General features: G+C 42.6%; 2 protein-coding genes across 7 annotated transcripts in view; one reads left to right on the plus strand and one right to left on the minus strand.

Annotated features, from left to right (window-relative positions):
- tnip1 (TNFAIP3 interacting protein 1) overlaps nucleotides 1-11,384 on the plus strand; it is a 35,095-nt gene extending 23,711 nt beyond the window's left edge. For 2 of the 6 annotated variants that reach the window (XM_053642235.1, XM_053642234.1), the window contains exons 12-18: nucleotides 3,168-3,296; nucleotides 3,555-3,677; nucleotides 4,416-4,541; nucleotides 5,920-6,002; nucleotides 6,590-6,782; nucleotides 7,368-7,452; nucleotides 8,925-11,384. In XM_053642235.1, the coding sequence (XP_053498210.1) occupies nucleotides 3,168-3,296; nucleotides 3,555-3,677; nucleotides 4,416-4,541; nucleotides 5,920-6,002; nucleotides 6,590-6,782; nucleotides 7,368-7,452; nucleotides 8,925-8,986 (801 nt within the window). In that variant the 3' untranslated portion in view covers nucleotides 8,987-11,384. Of the gene's footprint in view, nucleotides 1-3,167; nucleotides 3,297-3,554; nucleotides 3,678-4,415; nucleotides 4,542-5,919; nucleotides 6,004-6,589; nucleotides 6,783-7,367; nucleotides 7,453-8,924 lie in introns of all 6 variants that reach the window. The other 4 variants (XM_053642238.1, XM_053642236.1, XM_053642237.1 and 1 more) reach the window with 4 other exon arrangements.
- Nucleotides 11,385-12,770: 1,386 nt separating this feature from the next.
- The window catches only part of gpx3 (glutathione peroxidase 3), a 7,700-nt gene continuing 213 nt past the window's right edge, over nucleotides 12,771-20,257 (minus strand). The window contains exons 2-5 of the mRNA XM_053642240.1: nucleotides 15,541-15,691; nucleotides 15,225-15,342; nucleotides 13,874-13,973; nucleotides 12,771-13,577 (exon numbers count right to left, since the gene is read on the minus strand). Of these exons, the coding sequence (XP_053498215.1) occupies nucleotides 13,365-13,577; nucleotides 13,874-13,973; nucleotides 15,225-15,342; nucleotides 15,541-15,691 (582 nt within the window). The 3' untranslated portion in view covers nucleotides 12,771-13,364. The remainder of the gene's footprint in view (nucleotides 13,578-13,873; nucleotides 13,974-15,224; nucleotides 15,343-15,540; nucleotides 15,692-20,257) is intronic.

Raw genomic sequence — 20,257 nt, forward strand, 5'->3', positions numbered from 1 at the left:
AGAGAGAGAGAGAGAGTGTGTATCAGAACAGGACTACCAGGATCTGATTCATCGGGTCTCCTTATTCAGCTTTCTCTGTGACAGTATCAGTATCAGACTTTGTCCTTGTCGTAGTTCACTTTCGTTTTTCTTTCTCAGGGAAGCACCAAGCGGTACACGTCTGAATCTCCCTTCTGTTCCCGTCGGGATTTAAAAACACTAAAACAACCACACGAAGCTAGTCTCATAACACTGTGCTTAATGCTACCCTGGGAACAGAACCGTGCGTCACACTCTGGTGATGCGTCATCTCATGATCTCATGATCTGTTGGAAACTGCCACTGGTACAGTCGAATAAAGAAAATCTCTCCATGACTGTTGTTTAAGTAAAAGTGAAAGTGGCTTTACTCCAGCGAGTGTACCAAAGAGTCCGAGTCTTCTAACAAGCGTAGAGCGGCGCCGGTGAATTCAGCCTGCTCATAGAGAAGACACGGATTATTCAATTATTTATTAACAGAATGAGACACGCAAATGTGTCTGTTTATCTGTCTCTATCTACAGTGTCTATCTGCCTGTCTGTCTACCCACCTGTCTCTCTATATATCTATCCATCTGCCTGTCTGTCTACCCACCTGTCTCTATATATATCTATCTATCTGCCTGTCTGTCTGTCTATATATCTATCCATCTGCCTGTCTGTCTACCCACCTGTCTCTCTTTACATCTATCTGCCTGCCTGTCTGAATGTCTCGCTTTCTATATATCTCTCTGCCTTTCTGTCTGTCTCTTTCTATGTATCTGTCTGTCTGTCTTTCTTTCCATATATCTGTCTGCCTTCCTGTCTGTCTCGCTTTCTATATATCTCTCTGCCTTTCTGTCTGTCTCTTTCTATGCATCTGTCTGTCTGTCTTTCTTTCCATATATCTGTCTGCCTGCCTGTCTGTCTCGCTTTCTATATATCTATCTGCATGTCTTTCTACCCATCTGTCTGTCTTTCTGTATATAGGTCTGTCCATCCATGTGTCTGTCTTTCTGAGTACAGTGCTGCCTGTCTGTCTACCCATAAGTCCGCCTGTCATTCTATATACCCATCTGCCTGTCTGTCTACCCACCTGTCTCTCTTTACATCTATCTGTCTGTCACTCTTTCTATATATCCATCTGCCTGTCTGTCTACCCACCTGTCTCTCTTTACATCTATCTGCCTGCCTGCCTGTCTGTCTCGCTTTCTATATATCTCTCTGCCTTTCTGTCTGTCTCTTTCTATGTATCTGTCTGTCTGTCTTTCTTTCCATATATCTGTCTGTCTGTCTCGCTTTCTATATATCTCTCTGCCTTTCTGTCTGTCTCTTTCTATGTATCTGTCTGTCTGTCTTTCTTTCCATATATCTGTCTGTCTGTCTCGCTTTCTATATATCTCTCTGCCTTTCTGTCTGTCTCTTTCTATGTATCTGTCTGTCTGTCTTTCCATATATCTGTCTGTCTGTCTCGCTTTCTATATATCTATCTGCATGTCTTTCTACCCGTCTGTCTGTCTCTCTGTATATAGGTCTGTCCATCCAGGTGTCTGTCTTTCTGAGTACAGTGCTGCCTGTCTGTCTACCCATAAGTCCGCCTGTCATTCTATATACCCATCTGTTTGTCTGTCTGTCTATCCGTATGTTATTGTGTCTGCTAATATCTGTCTGTCTCTATAATTATCTGTCTGTCAGTATGTTTCTGGTTACTTTCTGGACTTTTCCTTATATACACAGACACACACTATACAGATAAATTTGAGTCGAACACTTACATTTCCATACGCGAGTGTGTGTGTGTGTGTGTGTGTGTGAGAGAGAGCACCAGTGTTTTACCAGTCCCTCTGTGGTTTCCTGATACCTTCCTTCTCTTTGCTCTTTACCTGCATTTATTCTGGCGTTAAATAATCTCCTCTCTCTTCCCTCGGCTTAAACCCGGACTTCTCTTCCTTATCGTAGCCGGATCGCGTTTAAAATCGTTTGTTGTGTGTTTTGTTTTTTAGTTCTGTTTTATTTTCAATAGCTTTAACCACAGAGTAAGTTTGAGCTCGGAACCGCACAGAGGAAGCTGAAGGTATCTGCTGCCCACAGAAACTCCCTGAGATACAACCAGGAAGAAACCCTGACAGGAATTAGGAGTTAAAACGGGAACCCAGGCTGCAGTGAGTGATGAGAACGACAAGATCTCGACACACTCGGGTCAGCGTGTACAGCCCGATGCGTACCGACTCGCGTAACGGCACGTAGTGCACTTCAGACTTCCAGAAAGCACGCACAGTGCTGCGTATACGCCTCGTGATGAACACGCACCGAGTTGTTTTTGTGACTGACTCAGAATCGAGTGGTTTTGGATTTATAACTGATCTCAGCGTTCGAGTGGAGCGAGGATGGGGGAAGAAAATGACCAGTAAGCAATCCGTAGCGGGTAAAACTACGCCATGCCAGCACCTTTCACCCACACGGTGTTCTGAGATGTTTAATTAGGGGAAAGGCCAGGGGGGTTTTCATTCTCACACTCTGCACAGGTCGAGAGTTTGCGTGTAGAGTTATCATGCAGCGCTTTATTACTTTCATCATTGTATCTATACCTCCGACTCATGGCCCGCTACAGTCGATGGTTCCACACGGATACACTCAGGATTTGCACGTCTCCGAATCAGTTTATATCCAGCGCTCGTCGCATTCCTGTCGATCAGTTACCCGAGACTTCCTGCTGTCATGTGCTCAACTCGGGACGGTCCTTCACGTTCACGCTCGCCTGCTCAACATCCTGTAAACACACTCGGTATTGTTCGTCTGACTTCCTTCCTCGTGTCGTCTCGGGGAGGTTTTCCTCACCAACAATGTTTGAATGTTTATATATATATATATATATATATATATATATATATATATATATATATATATATATATATATATATATATATATATATATATATATATATATATATGTATATATATATGTGTATGCGCTAGTTTATTCTACATGCTGTAACATAAGTCCAGCATCTTAAAGTTAACGCTTTATTATTATGATTATTATTATTATTACAGCTTATGACAATTTAGCGCCCTGTACTTATTAGCTGTAACATCCTTGTAGCTTCCAATACCAAATATGACTCTGTTTGAGTTTTGTTTTTTTTGTTGTTTTTTTTCCCCGCCCCCCAGGGTGAAAAGGAGTGTTTGACGACCGAGACGTGCGAGCTGAAGCAGAAGGTGCGCTACCTTCAGGATCAGCTGGTGCCACTCACTAAGCAGAGAGAGTACCAGGAGAAGGAGATCCAGCGTCTCAACCGGGTCGGTGTCTCTCAGGGTTCTTTTACACCTGCAGAGTTTAGTCCGTTCGAATCAGACCCTGGTGTGAGCTGCTAAACTGTCATGTCTTCTCTCTCTTCTTCCCTTTATCCATCATCCCATTCCTAAAATCAGATCTCTATCACACTCTCTCTCTCTCTCTCTCTCTCTCTCTCTCTCTCTCTCTCTCTCTCTTTCTTTTGTTTGTGACGCACCAGTGGGTTTTTTGTGAATGAATCCGTCTGCTCGTGTGTACCCCAGGCTCTGGAGGAAGCGCTGAACCTGCACTCTCCGACCTCCCAGGCGGGAATGAACCTCGGCGAGGGAGTCCTGAACCTGCGCCAGCAAGAGCTCCACACTCAGATCGCCGTACTCAAAGAGCAGGTGAGGTTACCGTCCGTCGGTGCGAGCGCGAATCTGATGGAGCTTGTAGATCCGAGGTGTCCGTTTCGGTCCTCTGGGTCATCCGGCAGTGCTGTTTTCTTCTTTTTGTTCTCTCGCAGAACATGCCTGCTGGGTAATCCGACCGAGAAGGACAATATAATGGAGTGTTGACTCAGGTGTGCTGAGAGAGGGGGGAAAAAAAAAAAACCCCCCAAAACAAAACGCAGCCTTTGGTCCAATCTCGGTCTGATTCACTTCTTAGGTTGCACTGGGTTCTTCTGTTTCAAAGTGCAGAATCCTGCGCACTTACCCCATGGCTCGGTTCTTCTGTAACTCTAGCCGGCGTGTACATGTTTTAACGTTTCACCAATCGTACGACTCGAACTCGTTAACTAAGTGAGGAATAAAATAAGTGTGATGGTTGGATGTCGTGGTTCGAATCCCTCCTCCGCCCTCTGTGGACACACCTTGCGTGTTCATGCTTCAGGGTTTCCTCCCCCAGTGCAAAGACGTACGTTGTAGGCTGATTGGCGTTTCTAAATTGTCCGAGGTGTACGAACGTACGCGGTTGTGCCCTGTGATTGGTTGGGTGTCCCCCTGAGCTCCCCGCGATAGGCTCCAGACTCCCCGCAACCTCGTGTAGGACACGCGGTACGGAAAATGGAGGGTTGGATGGTTACCTTAGCCACTGTACCAGGAGTGTAAGTCGATGTGTAACTCGTTGAAATAACTCTTTAGGTGAAGATCTTCGAGGAGGACTTCCAGAAGGAGCGCAGGGATAGAGAACGCATGAACGAGGAGAAGGAGGACCTGAGACGGCAGGTGGAAAGGTTACAGGGTCAGATGACCAACCTGACCAATCAGGTGAGCAGCGCTTGCTTCGATGTGACTCGTCCTTGCTTCCTTCCTTCCTTCCTTCCTTCCTTCCTTTCTGACGGCCTTGTAAAAGAGTAAAGAACTCCTCAGTGCTGATATTTCATCAGGAGCTGATAGCGCCATGCCCTCGTACTGCGCCGAACCTCATCGCCGTATCACTCCGCCCACACCGTCACCGTGTCTTTCATCACGGAGTTATCGACAGCTTGTTTACACCAGGGTTATTCCAGACGTTCCGTATCGAGGGCGTGTCCGCTGGAGATCAGGAACGGGATTAAAAAAAAACAACAACGTCTAGTTTTTCCATTTAGCATCTAGACGCTTTCCATTTTCATTTTACGTCATTATTATTATTATTATTATTATTATTATTTTAATATTCTCAAATATTAAATGATCTTACACTCTTTCTGTTGATTCCTTTAAGGGTTTTCAAGTTTAAAAAAACAAACACATTTTTTAAAGGCGATAAAACGGTCATGGAAGATATCAGTCTGTTACAATTCTAATGGAACAACATGACAAATATTTTCAGCTATTATTATTATTATTATTATTATTATTATTATTATTTTATTGATGTTTTGACAAACTGACTAGTTTCTTAATTTGTGATACTGTCAAAGACAAGCCTATATTTTTTAATGAAGCACGAACAGACATTAATTAGTACTTTATCGTTGTATTTATTTATTTATTTATTTTGGTTTGGTAATATGAGTTATTATTCAGGAAAAACTTTTTTTTTTTTTTTCTCTCTAGAACTTTATCTCTAATTCCTTTGAGACAACTGAAGAAGCTGGAATTATTTCTTTGTTTAAATTTATGCATATTAATAAAAAAAATTTTGGTAAAATGAACAGCCTTTGATTATAGATATGTCTTGCTTTTTATATATATATATATATAATGTATGTATATATATGTATGTATGTATATGTGTGTGTGTGTGTGTGTGCAGGCCTGTTTATATGGCATGTTTTCACCATGAAGTAATTGGTTGGTTGCTGTTTGTAAGTACAGGTTCCCGAGCCCGGTCCTGGAGTCTCCTCTAATTAATCACCAGTTCTTCCTGAGTCGAAGTGCGTGTGTTAGAACTGCAGGACAGGAGGTTCTCCAGGAGCAGGGTCGGGAACCTGTGGCTTGCTGTAAACAGCTCGGGAAGTGTTTACTAAATGTCCTGCAGGTTGTAGTAAATGATTAGCGAGCTGATGGTTAGGGAGTGTGGTGAGGCTTTAGGTTTAAGGTCAGGGCCCTACAGAGTATGTCAACATCTTTAGAGTATAGACTGCACTCTGTACTCCATACTGATTTTACTGTGTGTGTGTGTGTGTGTGTGTGTGTGTGTGTGTGTGTGTGTGTGTAGCTCCATCAGGCGCAAAACGAGTGCCAGAGAGAGCGGGCAGAGCGGTGTAAACTGGAGCGACTGCAGATGCAACACAATAAACAGGTATTTCAGCGCCCTCTGGTGGTTAAGATCATAATAGTAAAAAAAAAAAATCTTAAAAACTTAATTGATTGTACGAGTGTGAACACTATACAGTTGTGCTCATAAGTTTACATACCCCTCGCAGAATCTGCAAAATGTTCATTTAAATGTTAAAAAAAAATAACGATGAGGGATCATAAAAATTGCACTTGTCCTGAAGGAGCTATTTCACATAAGATGTTTACGTTATAGTCCACAACACACGATAATAATCGAGTTTACACTAATGAACCAGTTCAAAAGTTTACACACGCTCGATTGTTCATCCTGTAAAATAAATAGTGAAATTATTCAGGACAGCACTAAATAAAAATAAATAAATAAATAAATAAATAAACAACAAGCAGTTTTTATGATCTCTCTCTCTCTCACACACATTTTGCATATTCTGCAAGGGGTATGTAAACTTATGAGCACAACTGTAGGTGAAAGGGTTAACCGTGTTTGTGTTCCGTTTTAATCTCACTGGATTGTGTGTAATGTTTTGGGAAGGGTGGGGGTGATATAAACTGTGGTACTGTGTACTTATTTGATTTTTGTGTGTCTGGGTTTTGGAGGGGCAACCAGAGAGAAGGACGTCTGACCCCACCTCGGGTTCGGCTAACGGCCCGCTGAGCCCGCCCTACTGCGGCCCGTTCGTGCAGGTCGGACACCAGCTCGAGGGCTGGCCCATCCACTTCCCACCCAGAATGCCCACCCTGAGCGCGGCACCGGGCCGAGACTTCCAGCCTGTTAATCCGGTTAGAGCTCTCTCTCTCGCTCTCTCTCTCACACGCACACACACACACACACACACACACACACATGCACTTTACAGCTGTTTAACAACAGGAACTGGATGTGTAGCTGCCCCGGATGGTTAGCAGTAATTACAGAAGCATCGCCGGCATATTTTCTCAGACGGGGAGTGTGAGTACAGGTACTCGTCAGTACTGATACTCCACCGTTTTATTTCTCTCTCTGCGCCCCGAACTCCTCACACTCCGCGTCTCACGGATACGACGTCTCGTCCTTTTAACAGTGTGTCTTTTAACAGAGACCGGCCGTCCTCGCCTTCTCTATTAAACACGCCCTTTAAACACCATAACGATGTTTTCTACCGTAACGACCGCTTTGATTTGATCGATCAGTGTGTTATCGTGTCGTCTGTACACCAGGCTTACGTGCTGGAGAAGTGCACGCAGTCTGATCGTGTGTGTGTGTGTGTGTGTGTGTGTGTGTGTGTGTGTGTGTGTGTGTGTGTGTGTGTGTGTGTGTGTGTGTGTGTGTGTGTGTGTGTGTGTGTGTGTGTGTGTGTGTGTGTGTGTGTGTGTGTGTGTGTGTAGGGTTTTCACTGGCAGACGTCATTCCCACAGACACGGGGCTCCAGAGTACAGACAGATGCAGCAAGAGCACCACCGGAAAGCGCAGGTACACACACGCGCACACACACACCCTTAATACTAATACTAAATTCAAATAAACACTTAAGCACATGCTGTTATAGGAAAGTAATCAACCACGAGGTGTTGATCCCGACACTGTTACCTGACGTGTTCCTCTAACAGCACGTCCCGGCGTGTTTTATTCCCCTTACACCACAGGAAGTCGTCGATGGTTGCCATTTTCAAGTCTGTTTATTTACGTATAGCTCCATTTAATGCTTTGGGACGTCGCCGAAACAAGTTAGTTCCTGATAGCACTCGCGTGATAGCAGCTATAAACGGTCGTTCCCTCACCGGACGATCTTTTCTTCACTCTCGATGTTAATATCATCATCTCAGCTACAGAGAAATCCGAACGTGTGAACTCTTCTGTCGGCTTTACAGCTTTACCTCTGGCTCTTACAGAGCGCCGACACTGGAGACTCCTTCCGTCAGTCCGTTTCTGTGTTCTATCCCAGTGTGAGTTGTTACTAGAGCGACTACAGGTGCATCTCAAAAAATGTCAGCAGTGTCAAAGTTCGTTTTTTTCCCCCCCCCCGTGATTTAATTCAAAACGTGGAAGTTTCATATATTCTAGTTTCATCACACACAAAGTGAAATATCTCAAAATATCAGAAAGAATTTATAATGCAGAAATGTCGACCTGAGACGACTCTAATCGGCGAATGAACTCAATACACCTGCGAAGGTTTCCTGAGGCTTTAATCTCTCAGTCTGGTTCAGTACACGACTACGATCACGGGGAAGATGAGGGTAAATGTTTGGTTTCGTTTGGAAATCAAGGTTCCAGAGTCTGGAGGAAGAGTGGAGAGGAACAGAATCCGAGCTGCTTGAAGTCCAGTGTGAAGTTTCCACAGTCGGTGATGATTTGGGTTGCCATGTCATCTGCTGGTGTTGGTCCAGTGTTTTTTCTCGAGTCGAGAGTCGATGCAGCGTCTACCAGGAGATTTTAGAGCTCTTCATGCTTCCGTCTCCTGACGAGCTTTATGGAGATGCTGATTTCCTTTTCCAGCAGGACTTGAACCTGCCCACAGTGCCAAAACTTCTAGTAACTGGTTTGTATCCGTGGTATTCCTGTGCTTGATCGTCCAGCCGACTCGCCTGACCCGAACCCCATAGAGAATCTACGAGAGACACCAGACCCGACAATACAGACGAGCCGAAGACCGCTATCAAAGCAACCTGGACTTCCAGAATACCTCAGCAGTGCCCCAGGCTGATCGCCTCCACGCCACGCCGCACCGATGCAGTCATTCCTGCAAAAGGATTAAAACCCGAGACCGAGTATCGGCGCATAAATGAACACACTTTTCACAAGGTCGACATTTCTGTATTATAAATTCTTTATCCTAATATTTTGAGATAGTGGATCAGAACAAGTGCATTAATGTGATCAGCACTCAACATAATGGACACTAGGGGGTGTACGTGGACTAACTGGGTGTTTGTTGTCGGCAGAAGCAGGAGCAGCGGGTTTCGGGAAGCGGGAGCGTCAGAACGTGGACTCCGGAAAGCACTAAGCGCTTCATCCTCCCTCTCCACCGGCACGTGGCTTAGTAGCATGATGCAGTTTCTCTTTCAGTTGGCATGGTGTGAACTATCCTTTATCTCTCCTCCCCTAATATGTGTGTGTGTGTGTGTGTGTGTGTGTGTGTGTGTGTGTGTGTGTGTGTGTATATATATATATACACACATTTATTATTATTGTTAATTTAGCTTTGTACTATTGCTGAGGTTGAAACTCTGCTTTATACAGTAATTCTGTCAGTTATTTAATGGACGAAAGCAGAAGCGAAAAATGTCGTCGTGTTGTTCTGAAGCGTCCTGCTTTTGATTAGCAGATTTAATTTGGGTTTTTTTTCGTCGTCGTTGTTGTTTATTTTCGGTACGGCTTTACGTTAACGTTCCTTTCATCGATTGTTTGTACCGCATAAGTTAGGTTTAACGAACCTTAAACCTTCAGCATTAATAAACCATTATATACGCCTTATATCATCGTCATCAGCTCATGTTTATTTCTCCAATGAAGCGAGCTAAACTCGCATACATTAGCATAAATTGCAGTGTTGCCTCAAAATACTAAGGTTTATCGTTTAGTTAAGGATTAGACAGCACGTTATTTATCAGTTAACGATGTGTTAATGCTGAAGTTGACTCGGTGTAACTAACGAAGTGAATAGCGTTAGTTACAGGAACTTTAACGTAAAGCGCTGCCGCTATTTATTTACTGAAACTAACTGAAAGCAAGAGTGATGTAGTGTGTGTGTGTGTGTGTGTGTGTGTGTGTGTTTGTTTTTTTTCTTTTCTGAAAATCTCTTTCAATTCAAAGATGTTTTTCATTTGTTTGGGGGGGTAAACAAAATAAACAAACCCCCCCCCCCTCCCCTCCCACCACCCTATAGGCTGACGATGTGAAAGTCGAAAGTGTCGTCCTGTAACTCTGTAGGAGAATCGTCTCGGAACATTTTGCGCCAGGGTAGAATGTATTTCTATTTATTCACACGGTCACACTCGTTATTGTTTTCGTATCCATGTGTCAGTCATTTAAAAAAAAAAAAAAAAAAAAAAAAAAAAAAAAGACTTCTCATCCATTACGTGTAATATGTTCATTGAGATCACATTCTGAGATCTTATAAACCTTTAACGTCCCGCTTGTAATGTTTTAATCCTTTTTTTTGGGGTTGGTTCTAGTTAATGGTTCCTGAATCCGTGATTGCGGAGAGGTCAAGATGGCAGTTCAGAATTCAAATCCGTGATCTTTTTCTCAGTAGTGATGATGACATGTGGTTCACTGTCTGTGTATGGTTGTTGTTTGTGTATATTGCTTTCGTCTGCATTATATATCCCAGATGTTCGATGTGACGAGCGTCGTGTCGGCTGCTGCGCCGACGCAAAGTGGGCCAAAAAAAGAATTATAATAATTATAATTACCTTTATTAAGAGCAGCTTATTTATTCGTCCGTGCACTCGTTCATATCCACTGCTTTATGCTGCCTTCAGGTCCTCTTTGGAGATTCACACGTACGAGTTGGCAGGAAGTCGTGATTACAACGTGGGGGGGGGGAACGGACGTCATATGAGAACTTTGTGTTTTTATTTATTTATTTTTTCGTATCATTGACGGCTTTACCGAAAGAAAACGAAGGACTCGATCTATCCGTCTCGCTCTGGTTAAGCGTCAAACGTGCGAAATTATCACGTGAATCTTCACGTTAATGATCACGTTCAACGCCGTGAGGTTTTTTGTTGTGGGGGGGGGGGATACGTTGTACTTACGAGTTGTAATTCCGACATCGAGGCGACGTTCGCCTCGTACTTAGGACGTTTCTGACGGGACTTGAAGGCAGCATTAGATCAGATCAGATCAGATCAGCGCAGATATAACACCTCATGCCATTCTAATCCATTTATAAGACTAATTAATTAATATTCATCGATTTATAGAAGGAACTGGGTCCAAAAATGGAGTCGTGAATTTTCTGATTATTCGCTTTGTGAGTTTGGAATCAAGGTGCACAAGGCTCCATTAAGAACAGAACAAAACAAAAAAAAACACGACGTAGCGTTTATGATATGTAAATATAATAATAATAATAATAATAATAATAATAATAATAATAATAATGAGCAGGTTTGGACATGCCTTTCTAGTGAACGTGTGTGGAGTAGAAACAGCTAAACCGATTACCAGTGTGTGGAGTGTGTAGAGGTTGAAATATTTCGTGAGCTGAACGGCACTTTGGCTTTTATTTAATGTAGTTTCGTGCTTTTTTTTTTGTTTTTTTTTTTTGTTGTTTTTTTTTTTGTTTTTTGTTTTTTTTTGAGTGAGATTTATTATTTTATTTCTTCGATTAGGCGAAAGCACATCTTGTGAATCTTTTTGTATTTGATAATCATAATAAATATATTCTTAATGTCCTGACGTCTACAGTGTGTTTCATAAGTGTGAAGTCTTCCTGGTACACAGGTTTACAGAACATCACGCCTTGATTTAAAGTCTGGTCTATCGACAAGAATTCATTACGTTTTTATTTATTTATTAAGTATAAACTTTAAAAAAAAAAAACGATACCGTGTTATTAAATTAAGTTGGTGTTGTGTGTTATTACGTGGGTGAAATATTGTTATGGTCTGAATGCATTCTCAGAAGTAAACAAACCAAACTGTGCTGTTCCTTGTTTCTGGAGTGGTACCAGGGAAAGTACATTTAATTACCCCTTTAGTGTGCATCTTCTACACAATAAGTAATACAGTACTGTACAAGGTCAGTCTGAAATCTTATTAGATTAGAGCGAACGGGTTCTCATCGGGGCATGAAATCTCCAGAAGCAGGACTGAAGACCCTCGGCGGAAGCTGTAAGGACTATTTGTAACAGCGAACACACTTTCGATCATTACCCCTGTCTGTAATGCCGAATAGTGGCTTTTGCATCTTCGGTGCCAAATAATGCTAATAGAGGTCTACCACTTGGTTTGAAACCCAAGCCTAACAAATTGAATCCAAACTATTTCATGTCATCTGGAATATTTTACGTATGTTATATTGATAATGGGACTAAACTTTGCAGGGTTTATTTATTGAGACTCAAAAGAAACTTCTGGAAGGAGACCGGATCTCTCCTTGAGAAACCTCTGGACCGAGAGCGGAAACCTCTGGAACGAGACCGGATCTCTCCTAGAGAAACCTCTGGGACGAGACCGGAAACCTCTGGACCGAGACCGGATCTCTCCTTGAGAAACCTCTGGAACGAGACCGGATCTCTCCTTGAGAAACCTCTGGAACGAGACCGGATCTCTCCTAGAGAAACCTCTGGGACGAGACCGGAAACCTCTGGACCGAGACTGGATCTCTCCTTGAGAAACCTCTGGAACGAGACCGGATCTCTCCTTGAGAAACCTCTGGGACGAGACCAGATCTCTCCTTGAGAAACCTCTGGGACGAGACCGGAAACCTCTGGACCGAGACCGGATCTCTCCTCAAGAAACCTCTGGAATGAGACCGGATCTCAAGGAGCTTGATTAAGGATGGCAGGTTGAAACTAACATGAACGTCAGAAGCTCAGTCTGTAATGCTTAATGGATTCTATCTTGACTGCTGTTTAAGTGTTTTCTCTTGATACCATAGGGCTCAACCATGCTAGTGGAGGTTTCCCCACTTACTCCTAAACCCAAGTCTGATAAATCAAAGAAATTTTGTAGCATTAGTCTTCTTAAAAGTAGACAAGAAATAAGGACTGGGCGGAGTAGAGATCTTCCGATTGTTAAGAATTCCGTAAATAAAGGTAAATAAAACAAAACACCAGATTTTCTTTAATGCTTTATTGAAAGGATCTCCTTGCAGGAGGGAGCAGGTTTTGATGGGGCACTCTGGAGAACCAGACATGTCTGAGTGGAACCAAGCAGCCTGAATGCACTCAAGAGCTGCTCTTATCCACCAGTCTCCAATCAGGTTTTGCAGAAAGTCCTGCTTTTAAACCTGAGCTTCATGAACATGCCCAGATCTCCAGAATCACCACAATGCCATGCTCCTACCTGCTTCACTCAATGAATAACTTCATTTTTAATTATTACTATTATTTTTTAATCTAAATCTTCTTTTACACAAACCGGGTCTGAAGGGCTACAACTCTGCACAACTGAATGGTTTCCTAATCTCAGCAGACCTGAATCAGCTCATGAGTTCATCTTTTTTCGTGAGTTGGATCAGGTGTGTTCTAGTGGAAATCACTCAGTTCTGTGGTCCTGAAGGAGCGGGATTGAAGAACATTGACCTAAATTTTAAAACGGTGTCTCTCACAAGTTTTGGCACAGTAGAACATCCTCTAACAACCTGGAAAGATACAAATGTAGAATAATGTTATCTGAGGACCATGTGTAATTCTGGATTCTGGAGTTGGTTTAGGTTTTGGAACGCCGCGCGTTGATTAGATTTATGATGTCGGCCCGGACTTCGGAAACGTTCACCCTTGGAAACCACCTCATCAGCGGCTTTCCATCGGGGCCCACCAGAAACTTCTCGAAGTTCCACTTGATGTCGGTGACTTTCAGCGGCTCCCAAAACAGTCTGCCGGCGGGGCTTCCAAAGCTGTTGCCGACAGGTGGGCAGGCGTTCTGAATAGGCAGAAAGAAGGATTATGTTAATCCCATTTTAATTTAACTCCAAAATCTATTCTACCAGCTTGGGTTTTAACCGCATCAAAGCCTCGGTTCTGGCCGATGAATTAAACGTAACTTTGCACGCTTGCCTCGTTCTATATGAGTAGTCATCTACAGCCGTCCTGCAAAGATCCTGCTGTAGCTTTGCAATGACTGGGCTCTTTTCGAGCTATTAGGATCAGGACTTGTGTGAAATGAAAGACACTTAAGCCCTAAACTTGGGTTGTTGTCGTTACCACATGGGTATTTACCTTCAGGAAAGTGAAAACACTTTGCTCGTTTTCACCGTTCACATCACCGCTTTCAAAGAGCTGGAAGTTTGGAACAAATCCGTTGCCTGGGCGGACATACCTGTGAATGCAACCAGAGAAATGCCACGTCAAATTAAACGTGTGTCTCACAGACGGACCGGACCTTGTCGGAATGAGGTGGAAGATCTAACGTTCGTAAGATCCAACATGTATTTTAGTACTCGTAATAGTGGGTACGTTACCGATCTTCACAATATACTTTTGGATTACGTTAATACGTGATCGTAAAGGCGGCGCGTCTGGGACCGTTGCGAGTTCTAGCGCACACGCTTCCAGTTCCCTAGTCACTTCCTGTTTATGGACTTTACGAAGAATCATTCGTGCACTAACTCTCTGCGAGGTCTTACCGGTATGTTCACTGAGAAGGTTCTGAGCCGTTGTTTCTGATTTGTTTACTAATCCCAAGGATTCGTGAGGGGACGGCGTGAGTGGTTTTGGAGGGCAGAGTGGTGATCAGGATGGAGATGGAGAGGTCTACAGGGATATGGTTGGCCAAACATGCCGATGGGCTTGGAGCACCTTAGGGGCAAGGATGGAGTGGGGATCAGGAAGTTGATTGGGCCTGTGGTGGTGATGTGAGCTTGGAGATAAAGATTTGGATGGAGAGGGTTCCAACAGGGTGAGGTGGATGAGACTCGGGGCACGTGGAGATTTGGTGCACACGGCGTTACGTGTGGATGGTGGAGACAGTCTAGTTTCGACCCACTGGTCAGAGGAAATAGGGTTTTGTTTTGGAACGTAGCTTTCTCTATGGATTAGTTCTCACACCGGTTTTCTGATCTTGTAGGCCTCTAGACATGAGCGAGTCTATCTGAGATGATATACGCATGCAGCTTGCACAATGCTAAACTGGTACCTATTATCCTTCCTTATTTGTTCACAACGTTTGCCTTGTGGCTCCAGTGTAAACCCGAAGAAGCAAACCTGTCTTGGCTGATTGATCGTATTTTGAGTATGGGTAAAGACGTGCAAGTTCCTGTTCCCCCTTAACGTACATAAGTAAGTATTAGCAGTGAGGTAACGTAACCTGACCTCTCGTATGACATTTAATCATGAAGTGATGAATGTAGACTTCAGTTCTAGGCTTAATAAAGGTGGAATTAGCGATGAACCATTTCTGCAAGGTCACGTTGCAATTGTGTAATGGATCTTCCTGCTAACAAACTGCCTTCTCTGATTAAAATCTGCTGAATGATTGCCTTCCCCAAGTCGACCCATGACTCTCGGTTTATAATCCGACACTTCCTAAATGTTTAGATGCAAGCTAAAAAGTCCGATCAAAACGACTTACTTTAGTATTGGCAAGATCTCTTCATTAAACCCGGGTTCCTGTTTCCCAAACTGGTTACAAGGAAATCCGAGAATGGTGAAGCCCAGATCTTTGAGCTCCTCCTGTAGTGCATTCAGTTCTGAGTGAGATAACAAACAAACAGTGCTTTAGGGAGATTTGGAAAGACATCAAGACCTTTATTTGTTTGGCCTTTTTCCATGATTATGAAAAGCAAGCGAAGAGTGACGGGACTGGACCAGTGGCATCTGCTCAAATATTGACCTCTATTGGCATCATGGTATAAGGGTCACATGTTTCAAAAATCTCAAACTCTTACCCAAATACTGGAAGGTAAGTCCTCAGAAGGTGGCCACGTTGACAACGAGGACGTACTTCCCGGAATACTGACGGAAGGGAATGTGCAAACCTTCAGTCAACGTCTTCGCTCCATAGTTGAATATGGAGCCATCCACAGCCTGGTTACATAACTGTTGAGAAACACAAATTCTTAGTTCCAGTCTCTCATACTCGTGTCTCTAACTCTTTTTAGGTAACAAGCCACGTTAATTCAGTTCAATTCAGTTTTATTTGTGTAGCGCTTTTAACAATGGACATTGTCCCAGTGCAGCTTTACAGAAACATATGAATTCAGGAGAGAGATTTTAAATGTATGGATTTATCCCTATTGAGCGAGCCAGAGGTGACGGTGGTGAGGGAAAAACTCCCTGAGATGATACGAGGAAGAAACCTTGAGAGGAACCAGACTCAGAAGGGAACCCGTCCTCATCTGGGGAACGACGGATAGTATGATTCGAAATAAATAAATAAATAAATCTCTTCTATAAATGTACTAATACTACATGGTCAAATGGGAAATTCATTACAGTTTTTCCATGAAGTCTGTTTTGTTGAACCTCTCCACTGTTCACTGGTGGAGACTTGAGTGCAAAACTGTTTTTGCAGTCCTAAAGCCATCACAGCACACTGTAAATGTTCATTTGAATTGAGGTCCAAAGCCATCGTTATGGTTGTTCAGTGGAGCCATCCTCAGTAATCTCAATGATCTTTAGGCTGCACCATGTGGGGCCATCCGCAGCAGCAGCACGGAACTTCAAATTGATGAGAATTCCAACCAGAAGTAGGGCATCAGGACGGATCGGGCGGGTCCGATTACAGTCGGTCCAAGGTCGAGTGGGCCGGATTGAGAAAAATCAGCTGGTTGAGCAAATTATGTTCCTTTTTCTATTAAAACCTGGATTTAACTGGGATTATACTGTATGTCATGAATCGACACAAAATATTCCAGTATAGTGAAGTGGGCACACGGTGGCTTGGCACGTTCGCCTCACACCTCCAGGGTCGGGGGTTCGATTCCCACCGTGGCCCTCCGGGTACTCCGGTTTCCTCCCCCAGTCCAAAGACATGCATGGTAGACTGACGGGCAGCTCCAAAGTGTCCGCAGTGTATGAATGGCTACAATGGATTGGCACCCTGTCCAGGGTGTACCCCCATTATGCCCCATGCTCCCTGGGATCGGCTCCAGGTTCCCCATGACCCAGTAGGATAAGTGGGATAGAAGATGGATGGATTATAACATTTTCTCAGTACAGGGGTTTATCTCTTTCGCCCCTTCGACTAGTTCTTTTTTCTTATTTTATTTTCAATTCGATTACGGTTGATTTTAGCACAAAGATTTCAACGTGCCGGATTAGAACCTCAATCCGGCCAGTTGCGGGTCATACGTTTGACTGGTTAGACTGGTTAAACAAACGGCCGTTCCGTGAGAGAAACGGTATTATCATTCCAGTCGTCTCCGAAGGTGGTTAATAATTATCTAGAACCCAGCGATCTTTCGGTGGGTGTTTGGGGCAGTTCTTGTTTGTGAATGCGTGTCGAAACGTGCCCTATGCCCTAAAACAAACACGCCACCACCAGAAATAAGCGTGGTTCTAACCTGCATTGTATCACATTTAAAACCACTCCCACGCATTAAACAATCACACACATTATGATCTCATCTGAAAAATAAACATCACGAGAGTATCCAAACATTGCACAAACCTAACCTTTGGTCCGTGTTTTCAAAGAGTCTAGGATCAGTTGCGCAATACCTGGTGGGTCATTTTGGTCATGTTCCTGTTACGGCTAGGGGATATGATGACATAACCCTGATACTGTGATAAACAATTTCGCAATAAACTTTTCTAAGATATATATATATATATATATATATCTATATATATATATATATATATATATATATATATATATATATATATAGATATATATAGATATAGATATAGATATATATATATATAGATATATTTAAATAACATTTTAAAACATTTTTACAGATTTTGTTTCTCCTTTCAGTGGTATTTTCCATTTGTTTGTTTTTTTCATAAATAAATGTTTTTTAGATATTAAATTAAAGTATGGAATGAATGTTTTGTTGGCAGTTAAATCGTGATACATTTCATGTTCGCTAGAAATGTCTTGGCGAATGGCGATACGATATATTTTTGTCATATCGCCCAACCCTATTTCCAGCACAAGCTCATCTGATTTAGCCCGTTAGCTCATGACTGGGTTTAGTAAATGCTGGGAAGTAACACAAGCTCCTGGATGTACAGAACCAGCTATGAGAACGCTCAGGACAGATCAGTCTGGCAGTGAGGCAATACCAAGGAAATAGACCGAGTGCTAGTTAGGGGCTGCGCAATGGGGACGATATATCATGCAGAGGTTATATTAATCCACGCTGAGATCGGGATACGAATTGCGTAACGTCTCTATAGCCATCTGAAGGCATGTTGGTTCTGTCTGTTATCTCCTACAAGCCCATTCCCTTCTGCTAACTGCTGCGTGATGAGATGTTTAGTGTAGAGCTGGTCCAGCTTCAGTGTTCTGTATATAACGTATACCTAAGAATTATTTATAATATACAGTAAGTATGTGGTTGGAGATGCTGTCTGTGTGAATGCTGTAATTTAAACACAAAGAAACACACAAATGGAGTGTGTGTTATTGGAGCTTATTTCCATATTTGGTATATACACTACCAGTCAAAACCAGTCGTCTTGGACACGCTGGATTGAGAGTATATATATATATATATATATTTTACACACACTGTTACTGTGTTGGAAGCAGGAGGAAAAATGGGCAAGTGTAAGGACAAGTAGTTTTCCTTTGGTTTCCATACAGAACAGCCAACAAATGCTCACCCTATTGACAATTTGGAAATGCTAATTAGCCTACAATACACGTGTTTGGACTGGGGGAGGAAACCGGAGTACCCGGAGGGAACCCCTGAAGCACGGGGAGAACATACAAACTCCATGCACACAGGGCGGAGGCAGGAATCAAACCCCCAAGCTGTTTTTAGATTGTTAGTGTAGTACACACTGATGAAGGCTTAAAGCTGAAATGTTTGTGCAGCTATTCCTGTTTAAACTGGCGTCCTGCTCCATAATTCTTGGAAATGGCACAGAGTAGTGCATTGTTGGGCATTCTTCACCACACTGCAAAATACACCCTGAGAAATAAACTTACCAGAATGTACTTTTCCATGTCGAAGGAGTGGGCCCAGCACGAGTACATCTCTTATCACTTTAGTTTCTTATCTTTTTACCTGGGAAGGTTTAGGTTAGAGTAAAGCTCTATGTTGTCCTTAAGGTCCAGTGATGTCCCTTACATTATTATTATTATTATTATTATTTAAAGATGTTAAGATACTAGTACTGAAGGTGTGCCACCCCAGCAACAAGGAAATGTGTTTCTGAGAGTGAGCCTGACCGACCACACCGGTGCTGTTTGTAGTAGATAGGGAGGTGTACTGGAGGGGTTATACTGTACTCCTAACACACCGAGCCTAGGTTTGTAGGGAATAGGGAGCAGGACAGGATTTTAGACACAAAATTGAGATTTTATGCCGCGTTGCAGTTTTGCAGTGGCCACATTATCTGTTGAAGAGAGCAAAACAATAAACTATTCATTTAAGCGTTACGTTCCATACAGACACGTCATTATAACATCGCAGTTAACCTGCAACTTTGTTCATCAAATGCACTTTCATGCCTGCTGCAGCTTCTACTCCTTTTACTGAGAGAGAGAGAGAGAGAGAGAGAGAGTTTGATAGATAGATAGAGAGATAGATAGAGAGAGAGAGATTGAGAGATAGACAGAGAGATAGAGAGAGAGAAATTGATAGAAAGAGAGTGACAGATAGAGATAGAGATAGATAGATAGAGAGATAGAGAAATTGATACATATATAGAGAGTGACAGATAGAGATAGACAGAGAGATAGATAAAGAGCGATTGATAGAAAGAGAGATTGACAGAGAGATAAAGAGATAGATAGAGAGATAGATAAAGAGAGATTGATAGAAAGAGAGATTGATAGAGAGAGAGATAGACAGAGAGATTGAGAGATAGACAGAGAGATAGATAGAGAGAGAGAGAGAGAGATTGATAGAAAGAGAGTGACAGATAGAGATAGATAGATAGATAGAGAGAGATAGAGAAATTGATAGATAGATAGAGTGACAGATAGATAAAGAGAGAGAGATAAAGAGAGATAGATAGAGAGATAGATAGATAGACAGAGAGAGAGAGAGATAGATAGATAGAGTGAGAGAGTGTGTGTGAGCGAGAGAAATAATCCAGCTCCAGTCAAGTGTGTGATTTGTTATTAGAAAATTGACACCATTTACCCCAAGCATCATCATCAAGCCATCTTTTCTTTTTAGTTTAGATGAATGAAAACAGAGCTTGGTATAAAATCTGCACATTTTCAGTCCCAATTTAAAAAAAATGACGATGTAATCATCCATATTTCACCTTTAAATTAGAAAGATGTCATAATATGTCATGCATAATGAACCCCCCCCACAACATACTTGTATAAGTGTTGTTGTTGTTGTTGTTGTTGTTGTTATTATTATTATTATTATTATTATTATTATAAAGTCACAGTCACAGTGCGCACTGCTCACACTCAGGTGCGTGTCACTGACTATACAGCATTATAAGAGTGTTATAAACAGCAGG

This window comes from Ictalurus furcatus, chromosome 14, assembly GCF_023375685.1.
Source record: "Ictalurus furcatus strain D&B chromosome 14, Billie_1.0, whole genome shotgun sequence".
Classification (NCBI taxonomy): domain Eukaryota; kingdom Metazoa; phylum Chordata; class Actinopteri; order Siluriformes; family Ictaluridae; genus Ictalurus; species Ictalurus furcatus.